The sequence below is a fragment of the Neofelis nebulosa genome, chromosome 13, assembly GCF_028018385.1.
Source record: "Neofelis nebulosa isolate mNeoNeb1 chromosome 13, mNeoNeb1.pri, whole genome shotgun sequence".
In the NCBI taxonomy this organism is placed as follows: Eukaryota; Metazoa; Chordata; class Mammalia; order Carnivora; family Felidae; genus Neofelis; species Neofelis nebulosa.
The window spans coordinates 54,362,856-54,382,795 of NC_080794.1; the positions used below are offsets into that span (position 1 = coordinate 54,362,856).

At 38.7% G+C, this 19,940-nt stretch overlaps 1 protein-coding gene across 8 annotated transcripts in view; it reads right to left on the reverse strand.

Moving 5' to 3' along the window:
- Positions 1–1,568: 1,568 nt before the first annotated feature.
- Positions 1,569–19,940, reverse strand: part of CSGALNACT2 (chondroitin sulfate N-acetylgalactosaminyltransferase 2) — a 46,219-nt gene continuing 27,847 nt past the window's right edge. For 2 of the 8 annotated variants that reach the window (XM_058697105.1, XM_058697104.1), the window contains 3 exons: positions 19,412–19,506; positions 8,856–8,937; positions 1,569–3,631 (listed from right to left, as the gene is read on the reverse strand). In XM_058697105.1, coding sequence (XP_058553088.1) covers positions 3,339–3,631; positions 8,856–8,937; positions 19,412–19,506 — 470 coding nt within the window. In that variant the 3' untranslated portion in view covers positions 1,569–3,338. Of the gene's footprint in view, positions 3,632–4,810; positions 5,088–5,235; positions 5,306–8,855; positions 8,938–19,411; positions 19,507–19,940 lie in introns of those variants that run through there. The other 6 variants (XM_058697106.1, XM_058697107.1, XM_058697108.1 and 3 more) reach the window with 6 other exon arrangements.

Here is a 19,940-nt window from a genome sequence, read left to right on the forward strand (position 1 = left end):
CATGGGCAGGAAGTCCACTATTATCACCTCCAGTCAACACTGCACAACAAATCCCAACAAGCACAGTAAGACACGGAAAATAAAGACATAAAAACTGAAAAGAAACAAAACTTTTACTACTCATAGAGATATGATTGCATAACAGAAAAATATGAAAGAGGCCAGAAATACATCACTAGAATTAAGTGTTTTTGGCAAGGTTGCTGAACACAAGAATCAATTGGGTTTCTAAGCACCAGCAACAGACAATAAAAAAAGAAAAAAGATAGTTACAATGGCATAAAAAATGCAAAGTATCTAGGAAAAATCTATAAAATAATACATGTAAACCCACTGTGTGAAAAAGTATAAAATTTAATTGAAAGACAATATAGACCTAAATAGATATGTCATGTTCAAGGACTGGAAGACTCCGTATCATAAAGATGTTGAAATGTCCCCAAGGTGATCTTAGAGAGTCAATGAAATCCCAATCAAATTTATGAAAGTTCTGTGAAACTTAACTAGCTTATTCTAAAATTTATATGAAAATACCAGGGCCACAAGTAGCCATGACAATTGTTAAGAATGGGCAAATGGACTAGCTCTTAGAAATACTGATTTCTTATAAAGGTATAGTAATTTAGGCCATGATGTAAGGATATGGTGATGGACAGAAAGCCTAATTGAACAGAGAGAGCCCAGAACCAGACCTCTCTCCATGTATGGAGATCTGATGGATGGGAGTGGTTCTGCAGATCAGTGGGTAAAATATGGACTATATTGTAAGGTGATGCTGGAAACAGTGTAATACAATCCTTACCTCACGGCACATATAAAAAGCTCTTCCAGTTAGGTTAAAGACCTAACTAGGAAAAGCAAAGCTATATATAAGTATTCAGGAGACAATATAGAACAATAGCTTTAAGCCCTCTTTCCTTAATATAAGGTTATAAATCAATAATAAAAAGTAGAGTCCATAAAGGGAAAAAATAGTCACATTAAAGTTAATTTTTATTAATGAAAAAGTACCATCAAGAATGGGAAAAAACAAGCCACATCCTGGGAGGAGATAGTTAACCAATAAGAACTGGTTATGTGATGAATTCCTATGAACTGATAGAAATGGGCAAAAAGACTGAAATGCAAATTGTAATTCTAATTCATGCCTAAGGCCTACTAGATTAGCAAGAATTAATAAACCTAACAAAATTAAGTATTGCCAAGGATGCAAAATGAACTCACACTGCTGAAGATGGTCCACTTTGGAAAGGAAACAGAATGTACACACAACTGATGACCCAACATTATTACTAAAGAAATTCTTGTACACTGACACATATATAGTCGGGAAAACTAAGAAAAACAAGTGAAAAATTATCACAGAAATCAGAATGGCTACTATTATGGGGGGTGAGGGTGTGTGATTAAGAAGGGGCACACAGAGGCCTTTCACTGACAATGTTCTTTATCTCACTCTGGGTAGCTGTTTGCTTTATTACTCTTTAAATTACACAATTACATGTTATATTCTTTTCTGTATTTATGGTATTTTGTAACAGAAAAAAATTATCACATTTTCATTTAAATTTTGATAATAAAATACTTTATTGGTACCATTTAATGTCAAAGCCACAGTATGTTTCCATTGCTTAGCTTCCATTTTTAAATTAAAGGCTAGTTTTTTTAAAAAAGGAGAAAAGGTAAAATCACTTGATTCTGTCAAAAAACAAGATGCAACTTACCTTCGCAAATAATTAGGTTCTCTCACTTTAAATACCAAAATTCACTGGTCTTCATAATAAATAACTGTATATAAAGGAGACAATGGCCTAATAATTCTGTAGAGAACATTTTATACATCTTAAAAAAAAAAGCCTAAATGCTACCCAACTTAAAACTTGTAAGAATAATTCATAAGAGTTACTGTAAAATGAATTCATGTAGCACCAAGAAATTTGGAATTTATATTTCAGATGGTATGATTTACTGAGTAAAAAGTAATGACTTTTCTTCTGTGAATTTTCAGGGGTTTATGTACAAATAGGAAGGATACAATATAGGTCCCTTTTAAAAGCCAAATCAAAATCTATGCATGCCTTTCACCTTATTTCCAATTTCTGGATCTAGCAATTGACCGTATGGTAAAAGATCCATGTGTGATAAATAACATAGTACAGTCCTATCTGAATACAACTTCTTATGCATCTTGTCTCATTAACATAATTTATACCTCAAGTAAAACAATATTCTATCTGCAAACAATACATTTCTCTAAAATATTCTGTAATTCAGATTTCCATTCAGATTACTTTCCCCTCCACCTCTTTTTGCAAATCAGTGTAATCTATGGTATACCTCATTAAATTGTTTTTCTTCAAGAAACTCTCTCTCAACTCAAAGTAGCATAAAATTACAAATACAGATGTAGCATATATTAACATATGAGGGAAAAAAAGGATAATAAATATATACGGATTCAAGCTAAATGAGACAATGCAAAGCAAAAAACACAAAAGCATGCTATGTTCATCTATTCTGAACCACTATAAGAAGGCCCCGGTAGCACCTGGCTCATGTAAACGGATGTTCCCAGAGATCACCTGCTCTCCAACATAAGTAAATGTTCTAGTAAAGACATTTCCATGTTTGTTTACTTAAAACAATCCATAGCAACTCTGACTACTAATCCAGAACACGATAACACATTATAGTTTTAATCATGAGTCATAGATTCTAACCTAAGTATTTTCACTATTACTCATTTGTTTAATACCAGACATTCAGGGAGCTAAGCAACATTAAGCGTTTTTATTTCTGATTTCTTTTGATTGATTCTGAATTTCAGATGTGCCATTTAGTCATCCTCTGCTTCAGTGAAAAGGTTTCTTCAAGCAACTGACTAAAGGTCTTAACATAAAAGCAGGTTGACTCAGTGGTCAGCAGGTGAAGAACCCTTGTCAACACAATCCCTCCATAACACTCTGTCCTCTGTGCAGGACTGGATGCTCCTGACCCACCCTGAGCACAACACATTCCATCCCTCAACCCAGATGCAACCCGAACACATCAGAACATGGGTGCAGGGTAGAAACCACCTCAAAACTACTTTTGGGGCAAACACCAGATTTCAATTTGTCAGTGATTCCAAAGTACGGTATTCTCACAAAACAGGCTTTGCACTGAAACACTTGCTTTTTCTTCCCATATCAAGTTAAACCGCTTAAAGTAAAGTAATGCCAGAAAGAACACAAAAAATAAGCATGTCTTCTCTGAAAGAGGCACTGCATCTGGAATTGGAATTAAGGCTAAAAAAATAGTGCTGGTTTGTGGTTCAGACTAGTGTGCCAATGATGACATTAACCAACAGCTTCACTATTTGTCCTGTATGCCTGTTTGTGAAGATGGGTCTCTATCTCCTCCCTGAAGACCAGCATTCCCAGGTGCGAGTGAGAGGCCTCATTCATGGCTTTGGACTGGATGCACATACGGTACTGCTCGGGGGTCAATTCATCAGCACAGCGTTTCTCATGCCAGAGGTGGAAAAGACCAGGAACTGGAGTCCGAATCACAATCAGGTCACCATGTAAGTATTTTCGATAAAGATGAACATCTTCTCCACCCCAACCTTTTACTTCCATGTCGAATCCACCTGCAGGATTAAAATGGACACTGTACGTTAACTGTCTGACAGCTAGAGCACAGTCAGACCTGATAAGGATCAAGATGTTCTGCTTCAAATGACATGGCATGGTATAGCCTAAAGACACCTCATGGAGAAGACTGACATCCTGGTTTGGAAGTCAGTTAGGAGCAGACATCTAGGAGCACAGGGTCTGTTGTTGAGAGTATCAAAATGAGATTAAATATTTGAGAATGCTTTGTAAACGTCAAAGTTATATAGAAAATCTGGAGAAAACCAAAGGAGAAGGAAATATAAATCACCCATAATCTCACCACCCTTATTATAATTAACATAATTATCCTTTGAGACTTAAGTTTTTCTGGGTCACAGAAAATTTTCCAGAGGAGAAAAGAGAAGAAATGTCTAAGCTGAACATATACATTTGAGAATGGGCACACAGATGATTTAAAGCCATAGGAATGGATGAAATTACTGAAGGAATTTAGAAAGAAAATAGGGCTCAGGTCTAAATCCTAAGTAAGTAATGCCAACATCTACAGGTTAAACATGCAGAGAAAGATAAGTCAGCAAAAGAGTCTGAAAAATGGCACCAGAGGATGGAGAAAATTCTGGAGATCAAGCTATCAGAGTAGTCAAACGAAGAAAGTGTCGTGAAGAAGAAATGCTCATGTGTGTGCTGCTCAGTTAAGAACTTAAAAAGACCCAGGTAGACCTGGAAACATACATGTTATTTATAATCTTACCTACTAGAACAATTCTGATGCAGTGATGGGGCAAATGGATAACTGGAATGGGTAAACACATGAAACAGGAGATAAAGTTGAGACTATTTTCAAACTGGCTTAAGCTGAACAATGAACTTTCTAAAGAAACATGGAGAACATAAACCATTTGGAGTTTTCTGAAAAACTAGAAAAGATTTTTAAAAACTGAGAACAGGGGCGCCTGGGTGGCGCAGTCGGTTAAGCGTCCGACTTCAGCCAGGTCACGATCTCGCGGTCCGTGAGTTCGAGCCCCGCGTCGGGCTCTGGGCTGATGGCTCGGAGCCTGGAGCCTGTTTCCGATTCTGTGTCTCCCTCTCTCTCTGCCCCTCCCCCGTTCATGCTCTGTCTCTCTCTGTCCCAAAAATAAATAAAAAACGTTGAAAAAAAAAAATTAAAAAAAAAAAAACTGAGAACAAATTAATTCTTTAGGAGCTAGGTTTCCAAATTATGTCTTCTGTCAAATAATTATATGCCACTTAATTTCACCCTTGAAGGATGACAATAATCCTGAGCTCTCTGAAAAGTATTACTTTAAATAGTCACAGCCTTACTAATAAACACTATGTATAATATGTCTTGGTTTTTCTTCCTTGTAGATATCAGTTGTTCAAATATTAGAGATGGTGTAGATACTTAACATAAATGGGAGACTTCCAGTTTCTGGTCCAGCACAAACAGAGCTTAGAAGTCATTTCATCCTACCAAAAAGTAAAAAAAAACAAACTGAAAAATGTACAACTCTTCTCAGATCCCTCAGAGAAATAAGGTCACAGAGCAAATGGCTACCTCCAAATTGGAGAGACAGGCAGGTAAAACAGAATCACAAGTATCAGAGCAGAAACCTACCAATAGAAATCTCCAGGGGAACCAGTACTGGGGTAAGGTGGCGGTGGGCAGAGTGGGGTGGAAATCTGAACTGTAAATGACGGAGAGTTGAAAATTTCAGGCGGCCCAGTCATAGGAAGGTCCCTGTACTCCTTTAGGAGCTCTAGCAAAACTGTGAAGACTGGAACAAAATCCCCTAGTGCTTTCAGCAGGGCAGTGGAAAGTGATCATTTTGAAACAAGCCAGAGAGAACACTTTATTCTTCTTAACAAAACCTGCCATTAGGAGAAACTATTTTACCTGAGTCGAATCTACCTGGGGGAAGGACATACCCAACTCTAGCCCACTCTATCCATCCTGTTCCACCTTAGGTTGGGGCAGTGTCTGAGAAACACTTGTGAAGACATATAATCTCACTTCAAGGACTGAGGCCTAATCACAGGTATATAGAATGCTTCCTCTTTTCCTACACTTCACCACCGATTACTAAAGGCCTTGCCCAATACATTATGTTCAGCTATGAAGAGAAAATGAGGCATACTAAAAGACAAAAAACGATTGAAGACATAGAGCAAGTATCAGAACCAGACTCAGATATGGCAGGGGTATTGAAATTATCAGCCTGGGAATTTAAAACAACTGTAATTGATATGCTAAGGACTCCATTGGGAAAAGCAAGAACGGATGGGTAATGTAAGCAGACTGAGAGCTTCTAAGAAAGAATAGAAAAGAAATGCTAAAGATAAACAATGTAACAAAGGAAGAATGCCTTTGTACTGGCTGAGGAAAGAATCTCTGAGCTTGAGGACACATCAATAGAAACTTCCAAAACTGAAAAGGCAAACCCAAAGAAGACTGGGGGAAAAACAGATCAGAACTTCTAAGAACTGTGGGACAACCACAAAAGGTATAACGTATGTATAATGGGAGTATCAGAAGGCGAGGAAAGGGAGAAAGGAATAGAAGCTCCACAACGAAAGAGGCCAAATTCCAAACAAGCGCTGAGAGGATTGGGACTCCCTTTCTCATCCAGCTTATAGTTATAAGGTGGACGCTTCATTCCAGAAGGGAGTGGGACTGCTCTTCCCCTACCCCATAAGGTAGGGATGCCACTCTGAGAGAAGGGTGCCACTGTCTTCACCACCCCACCCCCCCCTCTGGAGAGGCTCAGAGATTTTTTCCCCAGGGGAGGAGGCAGTACATGAGAACAAACTGCTTCAAAGCTCTACGCAACGAAACTGACTTTATTTGAAACAGTGTGCAGAAGTTCAAGCCTAACAGGGCTCTTGAAAATAATGGAGATTTTGGTGGTAAGCAATTCAGAGGAAGCTGATAGCTCCATTAGAGCAATAAGCTAAAAATAGGCCAGTTAGGTTACTGGAGAGAAACAGGGAAAGAGACAGCTAAGAAGAGCCCTTTTGAGGTCTGAACAAAACTCAAAGATTTGCCTCAAAAACTACCTTGCAAAAGGGTTCAATTTAACTGGGTCAGACTGTGGAGCAATTTATGCCCCAGAGCCGTGTCAAAAACAAGAGCGCAAACCAGTGAGCAATTAGTGCAGTCTAACAGATGGGAGTTACCAACAGAGGCACAGAAAAAGTAAAAGAGAGCTCTACTAAATTCATGTCATCCCAGGGTGACTGTGCACAGGCCCTAAGGAGTGACAGGAGAGGCTTCATATTGCTGGGGGGGTGGAGGGAGGGTGGGGAGTTAAAATTCATTAACATAGTAAAGCCAAGTCAATAAATAAACAAGCAGAAAACAGAACAAAAAACAAGCCCTGGAGGCAGGGGGAAATTCAATACCCAGACTTGCCACAATAGATTAACTAAGATGTTCAGTTTGCAAGAAAGAAATTAGGAGGCATGTTAATAAACAGAAAAGTGTGACCTGTATACCAGAAAAAAAGTAGGCAACAGAAACTGTGAGAGGGCCTAGATGTTGGTTTTTACAAAAATTCCAAAACAATCATTATAAATATGTTCAAAGAATTAAAGAAATCATACTTAAAGAGAAGGTAAGATAACAATGTCTCATCAAATGGGGAATATTAATGAAAAAACAGAAGTCATACATATATATAACATATATATAGATATGTATAGATAGAGAGACCGAGAGTGCCAAATGGAAATTCTGGAGTTAAAAAAGTACAATTTAAATAAAAAACTCATTAGAGCAGCTCAACAGAAGATCTGATCTAACAAAGAATCAACAAACTTGAAGACAGATCAACTGCGATTATGTAATCCAAAGAACAGAGAAAAAAAGAATAATGAAAAATGAACAATCCCAGAGAAATGTGAGACACCGTTAACTGCACCAACACAGATCAAACAGGAATATGAAGAGAAAATAATGAGAAAGGAGCAGTGAGAAGTAACACAGGTTAGAAGGCAATGATGTATACTCGCTGTTTTATTAAGCCAGAAGTAAGGGAAAAGGGCATTAGTTTCATTTAATAGCCTTTTTATTGCTATTTGCTGATTTTCCATGATTCAAATGTTACAATAATAAAGAGACAAGGTGGAGGAATTTCCAAAACAAATGCATGATTATAAAAATGAATGTAAGACAGACCTAAAAAGTACATAAAATATATTCTACTATAAAATATAAAAAAACAAATGTATATATATGTATGTATGTATGTATGTATATATATGTATATACATACATGCATAAATACGTAAAATATATTTTTATATGCTGTGGAAATGTAGCCACTGACTGATTAGGAGACATGGAATCAAGTTTCAGCCTGCTTTATTTTATTTTTTATTCTGTGAGAGAGAGAGAGAGAGAAGGAGGGAGGGAGGGAAAGCGAGCGTGCACAGGATGGGGAAAGACAGAAACCCAAGCAGGCTGTGCAAGGTCAGCACAGAGCCTGATGTAGGGCTCAAACTCAGGAAGCAAGATCATGACCTGAGCTGATATCAAGAGTCAGGCAATTCACTGACTGAGCCACCCAAGTGCCCCTTCAGCCTGCTTTCTTAAACTGTACTCTGACAATCTATTTTTTGCTGGGTAAGGCTGAAGCCAGAGTGGGGTCAGGGGGCTTAGACCAGATTCTTCAGGGTCATCTCTGGCTTCAAGGAATGCATGATTAAGCCAGTGACTATAAGTCCCCCACTCTAACTTCAATCAGAGCTAGAAAGACCAGTTGTCTTTTCATTTGTTTTTTGAATACTAGGATTTTCGTAAGAGTTAACAGATAATTAAAGGGGTTTCATCTCTAAATAAAAAAATGCCAAAGCCCCTGAACTAGATACTCTAATATTACTTCCAGATGTAATAATCCATGAGCACAACACCAAAGTTACGTAGAGATCTTTTGTAAGAGCATTCAAAACAACTGCAAATATTGGTAATAAGACAAACCAATGCTTTTAAAAACCAGTGTTTGATTTTCAAGAAACAAGTAAATATTCTGTTACACCTTCATCTTTATGATCTCATTTTTGCCACTCAGAGACATTATTATAAACTTTGCCTTTCACATCTCCAGACTCCTCTTTTTAGCCAATCTCAGACATTCATAATTTAATGGGAAAACACTTGATTCTCAGACCTTTAGAAAACGCCATAAGGCCCTACAGTAAACATGTATAGTCCTATTCTTAAATGTAAGATATACTTACCAATGGTCAGGAAATCTGATCGATACTGACAAGTCATTCCAAAGCCAAAATCTCGCCAAAAGCCAGAATCCTTTTTGTGAACCTTTGGTTAAAAAAAAGAAATTCAATTTAATCCCTCAAGACCTAGGTTTCAATCGACAATGAAAAAAATTAAGATACTTTCCAAATAATAATTTTTCCTATCACTTATGTGACTGAAAATGGATCACATGCATTTATATTATTAAATCCTTACAAAACCAACAAAAAAAACAGTACTCTACATGAGCAAAGGATTCTTGCCATATTTAATTTACCCGAATTCAAGCCCTTACAAGGTGCAAGCTGAAGTTACTAGTAAACAGTATGGTGCCTGAGCTCAAAGGAGCTTACATTCTATTCTGGGAGGGTAACAGTTGCACAAACACATACTGTAATACAATATAATTACTTCTACACAAATCTTATTTGGTGCCTACTCAGCATTTATTCCTTGCCCCTTTCCTGACTGTACACACTTTTGCTCTGGTAATTCTCTGGCCTCATGTAGCCCACGAGCTTCAGGGAAGCTCCTTCCACCTGCAGCTTCAGACTGGGCCACGACTACTCTTTACCAGTGGCACACTGTCACCCCACTAATTGGAGGAATTGGTTCACTAACAGGAATCAGACAAAATTCAGGACAACATGGCAAAAGAAGAGGGTTGTTGGGAACTCTGGAAGACAAAGCCCCTTCGTTCCTCTGAGAGAGCTACTAGAAAAGACGCTTGTTTTTTTTGAATGGTATAGGGCAGGAGTCAGCAAACTACAGCCTCCAGGCTAAATCTGGCCTGCTGCCTGTTTCTGAAAATAATTTCGTCGGAATAGAGCCACACTCATTTGTTTACAAACTGTCTATGCATATTTTCATGGTACAGTGGCATAGCTGAGTAGTTGCAATAGGAATTTAACTGTATGGTCCGGAAAGCCCAAGATATTTTCTACATGGCTCTTTACAGAGTAAGTTTGACAACGCCTCAAAAGTAGGGGTGGACATGAAGCTTGGAACTGCTGCACTCCTTCTCTATCACATGGGAGACCAGTTTTAAAATGAAGCTGTCACCACTAAAGTCCAAGCAGAGAAAGAAAAAGAAAAGCAGGGCTTCGATGATATAGAGCCCCCAGAATCAAGTAAACGTTGAACCTCGATAAACCTTCTTTATTTTATTCATGCATTCAACAAGTATTTGAATCCATTAGACACAGTACTAGGAGCTGGGACACAGCAGTATGAATAGAGCAGTATGAATAGACTCTGCCATCACAGAGCTCTGTTTTGATGGAAAGATAGCAAATAAATCTATATCTCAGGTGGTAACACATGCTAGGAAGAAAAATGCAGTAGGACAATGGGAGAACATGAGAGAGAGAAAGCCTATTTTGCCATAAGGGGCTTCTCTGAGGAGATAATGTTTGAGCAGGGACTGTAATGAAATACTGAAGTGAGCTGTGCAAATATCTAAAGGAGATCATTCCAGGTAAAGAGGGTAACATGTACAATGGCTCGGAGGAAGTAAGTGAATGACTAAGGCAAGAGTAGAGAAAACAAGGGCAAGAGCAGAAGAATGAGGCCCTGCAGACAAGAAAGGGCTATTAACATTTTAAAAAGATAATTGGTATTACAGATTTTTGTATGTATATGGTAATGATCCATAAGAGGCAAATGTTAGGATAGGAGACAGTGAAGGATGGCGGGGACGGGAGTCCTTGTTTAGTCATGAGGGATAAGCTCTAGTTCAACAGAAAAGGACAGGCTAGGCTTACGAGGGGTCACAGGGAATTTGTCCACTGGGAATGGGGAGAGGCTGAGAGATCTCATGACAGAGTAAAGAAGAATGTCTGACCACTCCTCTAAGTGAAAAATGAAGCAAGATATTTGAAGAGGGAGGAGTGGTGAGGAGTGCTGGGAGGCACGAGAAGGACAGTGTGGCTGGCTTGGAGGACAGACAGCAGGTAGACTATGGTCAGGAGCAGAACGTTAGGGCAGCCATGGAACCCTGAGGCCTATGGTCATATATTTAAAGCAATGGCCCTATAGTGGGGCTGTTTCTTGCCCTCCACATTCACTGCTCAGGGGCCTGGGTGAGAGTTGCCCTTAACCAGGCTGGGGTTTTAAGAGAAAACATTGGGAGGAGGGATGAAGGAGGTGAGTATAGCAAGAAGGCTATGGATAATGACTGACTATGGAGTCTGAGTTGGGTAAAGAGAGATGTAAGGATGCGGACATGAGGAGGATGACAGAAAAGAAAGATCTCATCCAACGTGCAGGGTTCTGAAACAGCTTTCTAGAAGAAATGAAGTTGGAGCTGGGATCTGAGAGAGAAGCAGGAGTTAGCCAAGTGAAAGTTGCAGACAAAAGAACAGGTTGTGCAAAGATGCAGAGATGGGAGAGAGCACTGTGGGTGAAGGATGGTGGGACCACATTAGAGACAGAAGTAGAAGTGACCACAAATCTAGGCCAGGGCTCAGCAAACGTCTGCAACACAATGGGCAGTAAATATTCTGGGCTCCGCAGAACACAGAGTCTGTCACAACTATTCAACTTTGCCACTGTAGTGTGAAAGCTGTCATTGACAATAAGTAACCAAATGAGCACACTGTGTTCCAATAAACTTTATTTATGGCCACTGAAATTTGTATTTCATATCATTTTCATCTGCCATGAAGTATTATTTCAAAAATATTTTTCAACCACTCTTCACCCCTGGGCCAGAGAAAATTAGGCAGCAGGTATTTTGGGCAGCAGGTTGTAGACTGCTGACCCCTGGTTTAAGGGATCCACAGACCTCACCAGAAAGAATGGGGTACCTGGTCACATGTTTTGGCTTTTTCCTAATGGCAATGGAAATTTCCCTGAAGAGTCAGGGCAGAAGGAGTAACAGGATCAGATGACATTTTTGAAAGATCACTCTGGTTACAGTGTAGAGAAGAGATATAAAAGGGGACAAGAAGGGAGGCTGGTTAAAGAGGCACCAGTTTAATCTAGGAATGGGAAGCCTAGTTTTAGACTATCATGGTATGTTCAGAAAGAAAAAATTGCATGGAGGTAAAAAAGATTGAGTACAAAAACTGACAAGTTAGCAAGTGACTAAATGGGCAGAAGTAAGGGTGAGAGGGAAGGATCAACCAAGAGTGACAGCAGGCTGCTGTCCTGAACAATGGTAGTACCATCCCCCAAGAGTGGGGGCACTAGGGAAAGGGCCAGCCCAGAGCAGAACAATGCAGAGCTGGGTTCTGGATATAATGAATGCGAGTGATCTGTAAGCCACATGGGAATTACTGCTTATCTATAGAGGAGGCAAATCTTGAGGGGAGTGAGGAGAGTCTGAAAAAGCTGCTGTGTGGAATAGGAGAACTGGCTGGAAACAGAACAAGGCAGCAACTGAGGATTCAGCTTAAGTTGGAGCTAATACGTGAGGTATGCATTTTCCTTCTTGCCTTTTTTTTTTTTTTTTTTTTTTTTTTTGCAGGAGAGGGGCTTCTTCCCCTTCTAGAATGTAAAGCTCCTAGACAGCAGGAATTTTTGTTGATTTTGATCACTGCCATATCTGTAGCACCTAGAACAACATGTGGCACATGGTAGGCTCTCAATAAACATTGGTTAAATGAATAAACAAATTTATACAGGCATAATTTCTGTGGCAAAACCAGGCTCTAATATTCTTATCTCCTTAGTCAAAACAAAAGTATTACAACAAAACACTCACTTTGACATTTCTACTCCATGACAATTCTGATTTTACAAATATTATGACTTCCTTTATAACTTAACTTCTTTTAAAAATCTCCAGTTATCAGATTCGGGGGAAGAAGTCATTGGTTTTGTTTGATTTTTAAACCACCACATTTCCACTGTCAATAATCCCTGGTTATTAATATTTTATTTTTATCTGTCCCTCTCCTAAGCATGTGGGGGACATAGCTATCCACGTTATAACCTATATCTCTAGCCCTCAGTGCCTCACAGGCTGCCAGGTTCAAGAATCCATGTGGCAACCTGACACCTCCCCTTGAGGGTCTAATCGACCAACATGTTCAGGTTGACCTCTTGATCTCTCCTCTTGCCATTCTTGTCTTTTTCCTACTCCTCACATCTTGTCCACCAGCAAGTTCTGTCAGCCAAGTCACACCCAAACCGTTCTCCACAATCACCATCCTTACTCAAGCCACAGTCACCTCCCTGGCGCGCTGCAAAAGCCCAAATGGCTCTTTGCAACAGGAGCCACATACAATCCATTCTCCATAGAATCCAAACCCTCCCAAGGCTTTCTATCACACTTAGCCTAAACTCCTTAGTGCTAACAAGCTCTACGTGACTGGCTCAGCTTTGTGCCCTACTGCCCACTGTGCTCCAGCCGCCTTAGGAAACCCACTAGTGTCTCCTTCTGCCTGCAACTGCTTTTCCCCAGTAAGGGTAGCAGGTTCCTTCCTGTTACTTGGATGGCCTCTCCTACAGCCCAATCTCAGAAAGGTCTTTCTGACCAAGCACACCACAGAAACCACCTAATCCCTCTTCACAACTCAGCCTATTTTAATGATCTGTATGGTATTTATTAATTGACTTTATCTTCCATCTCTTCCTATCAGAATAAATATTCCTGTGAATGGTAACCATGTCTATATGGTTCCAGGTGCTGGGGGTTCCAGCGGTGAATAATGGCTGGTATAGCATGAGCCCTACTGGATGAATTAATATAACAGAGGCAGTTTGTGCATCGGGTAAGAGTGGAGACACACAGCCCAGCCTTCTGGCCCCAACCCTGCCAGGCCCGTGGGCAGGCACTCAATCACCATACAGCTGTGTCCTTGTCTGTAAAACAGGGGTAAAAATAGCACCTACTTCAGAGGTTGTAAGAAGGATTAAATGAGTTAACATGTATGAAAAACAGAACAGTACCTTACACAGAGAAAAGGGTACATAAAAAAATAGCCATCATTAACATTAAAGGATCATCTAAGAAAGATACACCATTTCCCGTTTTTTAAAAATTTTATTTTGATGTAATCTCTACACCCAACGTGGGTCTTGAACTCATGATCCTGAGACCAAGAGTCACATGCTCCTGTGACTGAGCCAGCCGGGCACCCCCATTCCCCACTTTTTAAACTTTGTATTTTCCGCTACATTTACACTGCTGTATATATCTACATTTCATGAACATTTTCCTTTAGGTACATATTCACCACTGTAGGTACTATAATTCAATTTATTATTTTATCATTAGAGTTTTACTTGCTTTCAATGTTGTCAATATTATTATGTGAATTGCTACTCCAGAGCTCTGCTTCCTCAGGAGAGAATCCTGGGAGTGGAGATTACTGGATCACAGAGATGAACCTGTTTGAAAACTCCTGGCCCAGGGAGCTTGCCTGCATTCCTACACCACCTGCAGGGATGGGAGACTTCCATCCTGCCGGCCTCACTTGCATGGCTGTTTTAAACAGTGATTTCACAGCAGCAAAAAAGTTTCGCACTGCTGTTTTAATTTATTCTTCGTAAGTTTACTATTTAAATATGTTTATTGTGAATTATTACCAACTGTCTTTTAATCATTTTTTTCTATTGGTGTATTTCCTACTTACTTCGAATATTAAGGAGATAATATTACACATTAAGGAGAGCAAGCTTTTGTCTTCCTTTAAGTGGGGAGACTGAAGTTTAGAAAGGGTAACTTGCAAAGGTTACAAAGGAGCGAAGCTAGAGCTTGAAGTGGAAGCACTTAAACTTATCTTTCTGCATAACATCTAGAATGAACCTACATTCAAACTATTCTTTTCTCACATCTTCCCAAACCAGACAAGAATATTAGTATGCTTTTATATTTCTCTTCACCCTCATATGTTGACTCCATTTGACACTTTTTTTATCAAGTAATTTTTTTATAAATAATTTTTTTTTGTTTTGGAGTAATTTTACATTTATAGAAAAGTTGCAAAGCAGTAGAGTTCTCATATACTTCTCATCTAATTCTAACTTCCCCTAAATGTTATTATCTTACATTGTTGTGGTACATTTATAAAAACTAAGAAATCAACACTGGTACATTACTATTAACTAAATTTGAGACTTTTGTTTGGATTCCACCAGTTTTTCCTTCAATGTCCTTTTTCTGTTCCAGGATCCAGTCTAAGGCACCAAACTGCATTTATCTGTTATGTCTCCTTGGTCTCCTGAGAACCTGTCATAGTTTCTTAGTTTTGTTTTTAACGACCTTGACACTTTTAAGTTTATTTTTTTTAGTAACCTCTACACCCAACGTGAACCTCGAACTCATGACCCCGAGATCAAGAATCATCTGCTCCTCTGAGCCAGCCAGGCACTCCTGATCTTGACAACTTTGAGGAGTACTGGTCAAGTATTTTGTAGAATACTGGTTTTGTCTGATGCTTCTCATGATTAGGGTTTCGGAGGGAAGGCCACAGAAGTGAAATGCCCTTCTTGCTACATCATATCAGGGGTGCATAACAACCCTGGTAATGTTAGCCTTCATCACTTAGGGCTTAAGGTGGTGTCTACCAGGTTTCTCCCCTGAAAAGTTAGTTTTTCTCTTTCCATACTTGATTCTTTAGAAGTGAGTCGCCTAGCTCCACCTACTGGAAAAGAAAATACCTACATAAATTATTTGGAATTCTGTAAGAAGACTGATCTCTTTCCCCTCATCTACTCTTATTTTATCTAAAGAGCTTGTCTACCCATTGATTATTATTTATCTACTTGCTCATTTATTAATTTTTAAAATGTTTTGTTTTTTTTTTTTTGATGAGAGAGCGAGAGAACAGGGGAGGGGCAGAGAGAGAAGGAGACAGCATCTGAAGCAGGCTCCAGGCTCTGAGCTGCCAGCACAGAGCCTGATGCAGGGCTCGAACCCACAAACCGCGAGATCATGACCTGAGCCGAAGTCGGACGCTTAACCGACTGAGCCACCTAGACGCACCTCCACTATTTATTTATACCAGTATGGGCTCAAGGATATTTATTTTATGCTTGGGGTTGCAATCCAGGACTATGTTATTTATCTTGTGCTCAAATTGTTCCAGCTTTGCCATTGAGAGTTCTTCCAAGCTCCTGTGTCCCTTTGACAGACCCTCACCTCACCCTTTGGTTGTTTGAGTACTTCCTTACTTTCTGGACCTTCAGGCTCCTTAATTTCCTGTCCCAGCACTAAGATCTGGAAGCTTGGTATGCTTGTTACTCTTGGGGTATCACTGCTTCTAGGTCTTCTCAGGGGATAGAGCTAGGTAATACTTGTAAGCATGTACCGTTTGACTTTTAAATCCCCAATTGTTATTCATTTCTTTTTTATTATGTGTTTCATTAACAACTGTTTAAACAAAAGTTTTACTGGGGTTTTGTTGTTGTTGACTACTGTTACATTCTCAGATCTCCTTTCATACAGGCTCATTTCTCATTCTGCTGAAGAGGTCTGTAAGAAGTAAACCGAGTCCCTGAATGTTCAACAATGTCTATTTTGCTCTCAGATCAAATATGAATTCCAGAATTAAAGTTGTTTCTCTCAGAATGTTCAAGGTATTGTTTGATTGTCTTCTAGCACCAATATTATCAAAATGAAGGTGAATGCCAATCTGATTTTTACTCCTTTGTAGACAAGCTGGGGTTTGCTATTTTTGGTGTCTCTAAAAGCTATCAGGATTGTCCCTTCATTGTTCTCAAATGCCAGAAGACTTGTCTTTCCTTGGCTCTTTGAAGTTTTCTTCTATTTCCTCCTCTGTTTTCTCTTTTTTCTCCCTTCTGGAACTCCTATTCAATCAACAATTTCGGGAGCTTCTTGACTGATCCCTCATGTCTCAGTTTTTCTCTCACATCATCTCTCTTGGTCTTTGTGTGCCCAGATGGCTTGTCTTCTAGTTTACAAATTTGTTTCAACTGTGACCATTCCACTATTCAGCCCATTTAGTGAGTTTTAGATTTTCGTAATTTCCCAATTCTGACCTTTTTAGCACCAAATCTGGTTTTATGAATTTAAAGTTTTCTCTTCCTAAACACATATTTATCTTAAAGTTGTTTTCATTCTGTATTCATATTCTCATGTGTTACCTTTTCTGTTTTTCTGCTGGTTTGGCTACTCCTGGTTAACCGCTACTGATTTTTGTTTCAAAAATCACTGTTCAAAAACCCTTGGCTGTTAGCTGTGAGTAGAGGGGCTTATCTCCGGTAATAGTGGAAGAGGGGCAAATGTGCCAAGAGTAGCTCGTCTTCAGAGCCTGGGGCTCCCTATCCACCCTGCAACTCAATATTCCCCAAACCCTGTTCTGCCTCTCTTGCTCCAGAACTACATACCCTGCTGCAGGCTACAGTCCAATGCCTAGGATGCCTGTTGCTGAGCACACGGCCAGAGAATACATACTTCACTACTCTCTGCCTTCTATGAGCTCAGAGGATGCAGAGCAGCCCCATCTTGTGTTCTCCTGAACACGTTCCAGATTCTTCTCTCCACTACTGATCCTATGCCAACTACTGCCATCTTACAGAAATTTCTCAAAATATGGATCTACCAGTAAGTGGCACTTCTCTCATTTTGCAGTGCTAATATACCTTTTTGTTTTTAGTAATTCACTTTTACAAAGAATTTAGGGTGTCAGATAAGGCAAATGTGGGTGCTTGGTTTGTCATTTTGATCCCATCTGTTTCTATATTCCTCAGTAACACTGGCCTACAGATAAGGTACAGGGTATGTGTATATAAACGCCTTGCCAGGTGTTCCTCTGAAGAGAATGTTGGCTTCATAAAATTTATTAAGTAGATCATATGGTACTAACTGTTCTTTTTTGGAAAAACTCACCAGTAAAACATTATACCTATGCACCTGCAGGATAATTTTTTGATAACTGTTCTAATTTTTTAAGTGGTTCTTAGTCTTTTCAGAGCTTCCGTCTTTTTTATTCATAAAGCACTAACAAAAACTTTGCTCATGTTAATAGTTTATAAATGCTCAAATCTTTTATCTAGATTTTTTTTAAACTTACCATATAAAAACGATTTCTCTCAATGTTTTCTTATTCTAATTTCCAATGATGTGTTTTTCTGTTTACCCCAAATCTGTCCACGTTGATTAAAATATTTTTTTTTAGCATGGGGCGCCTGGGTGGCTCAGTCGGTTAAGCGTCCGACTTTGGCTCAAGTCATGATCTCACGGTTCGTGGGTTCAAACCCCGCACTGGGCTCTGTGCTGACAGCCTAGAGTCTGGAGCCTGCTTCGGATTCTGTGTCTCCCTCTCTCTGTTCCTCCCCTGCTCACATTCTGTCTCTCTCAAAAATAAATAAAACTTAAAAAAAAAAATAGAAAAAAAAATTTTTTTGCACATAAAGATTAAGGTCCTATATATTAGTGAAACTATAATTTTTGGTTCATTAATTTCTGACTTTATCTTTCTTTCCTCAGAGTTATTTTTCATTTTTTAACATCTTAATTGACTTCTTAGTTTGTTTCCATTTTTATTTAATATTAACAATAAAAGATTAGGCTAAGTGCAATATAGTATCCTGGTCTGGAACCTAGAACAGAAAAAGGATGTTAGTAGAAGAAGTAATGAAATCCTAATCTATAGTGTAGTTAGCAGTACTTACCAATGTTAAGTTCTAATTGTGATCATCACTTATATAAATATTAACCTTAGGGAAACCGGGTGAAGTATATAGGAAGGCTCTATATTATCTTTCAAAATTTTCTGTAAATCTAAATTATTCCAACATAGAAGTTTATTTTTAAAAAAAAGTATATTAACTCTATCAAGAACTAGAAGTTCTAATATGTGGCATTTCCACACCATGACTTTCTATGTAATTGCCCACAGAATATTATTCCTTCTTATTTAGTTTTAATTTCTAGTTAAAAAGGTTTCTTTTAATTTAAAAAAATTATTTTTTTACTATTTACTTATTTCTGAGAGGGAGACAGAGTGCCAGCAGGGGAGGAGCAGAGAGAGAGAGGGAGACACAGAATTCAAAGCAGGCTCCAGGCTCTAGGCTGTCAGCACAGAGCCCAATGCGGAACTCAAACCCACAAACCATGATATCATGACCTGAGCTGAAGTTGGATGCTTAACCAACTGAGCCACCCAGGCGCCCTTAGTTAATAAGGTTTTTAAACTTAAAATTTATTTTTATTTATTAAAAAATTTTTAATATTTTTGAGAGAGAGAGAGAGAGAGAGAGCGAGCATGAGTTGGGGAGGGGCAAAGAGAGAGGGAGACACAGAAACTGAAGCAGGCTGAACCATCCAGGCATCCCTAAAATTTATTTAGTATTACTGAAAATATGTTGGCAGAAATGACTAAAATTTTCATATTCTAGAACATTGTTTTCTCTGTGTCCTAAATTTTTCTTTCCCCCTCTAGAATAGTACTTAATTCTAAAGCCATAAACGTGAAACCATCTTATCGTGGGGGGTGTAAAAGAGACAATGAAAATATGTTTATAATAACTACAGTTTTTTATGGAAACTTTCTTTTCTACTTGTGAAACAAATATAAAGGAATCTAGCAAGATCTTTGTGGCCTTTCCTGACAGTGAATCTTACCAGCTGCTGCTCCACAGGCGGTGGTACATCCTGACTGGCATAAACAATGGCAGGGTTGTAAAGACTGAACACCACAGGGTAAAACACCTTCTTACCTATAAATTAAATTATATGATTACATCACACAAAGAAGTCCTAAAATGAAAAGACTCATCAGTACTGCATTATCAACATTTTATTAAAGTCTTTCTTCAGTCATATGACTTTATCAATATTGTATTTTATCAATTTTCAGGCTACCAAACATCATGCTAGATTTGATGAAATAATGATGACTTAGATTTGACGAAATAATGATGACACATCAGTAGGCCAGGGTATGAAATTATAAGCTAAAATAGACTAAAAAATAGACTAAAGGGTGTTCTACACATTTATTCTCTTTGATTTTAGAAAGATACACAAAGGTGTTCTTTCAGCTATTCATTAGGTAAGCCATTTATTACTCATCATTTCATCTAATTAGTGGGGATAGATGTAGGTTAACCTTTGACAATCACCAAGAACTTAGAAACTTCTGTTGAAGCCA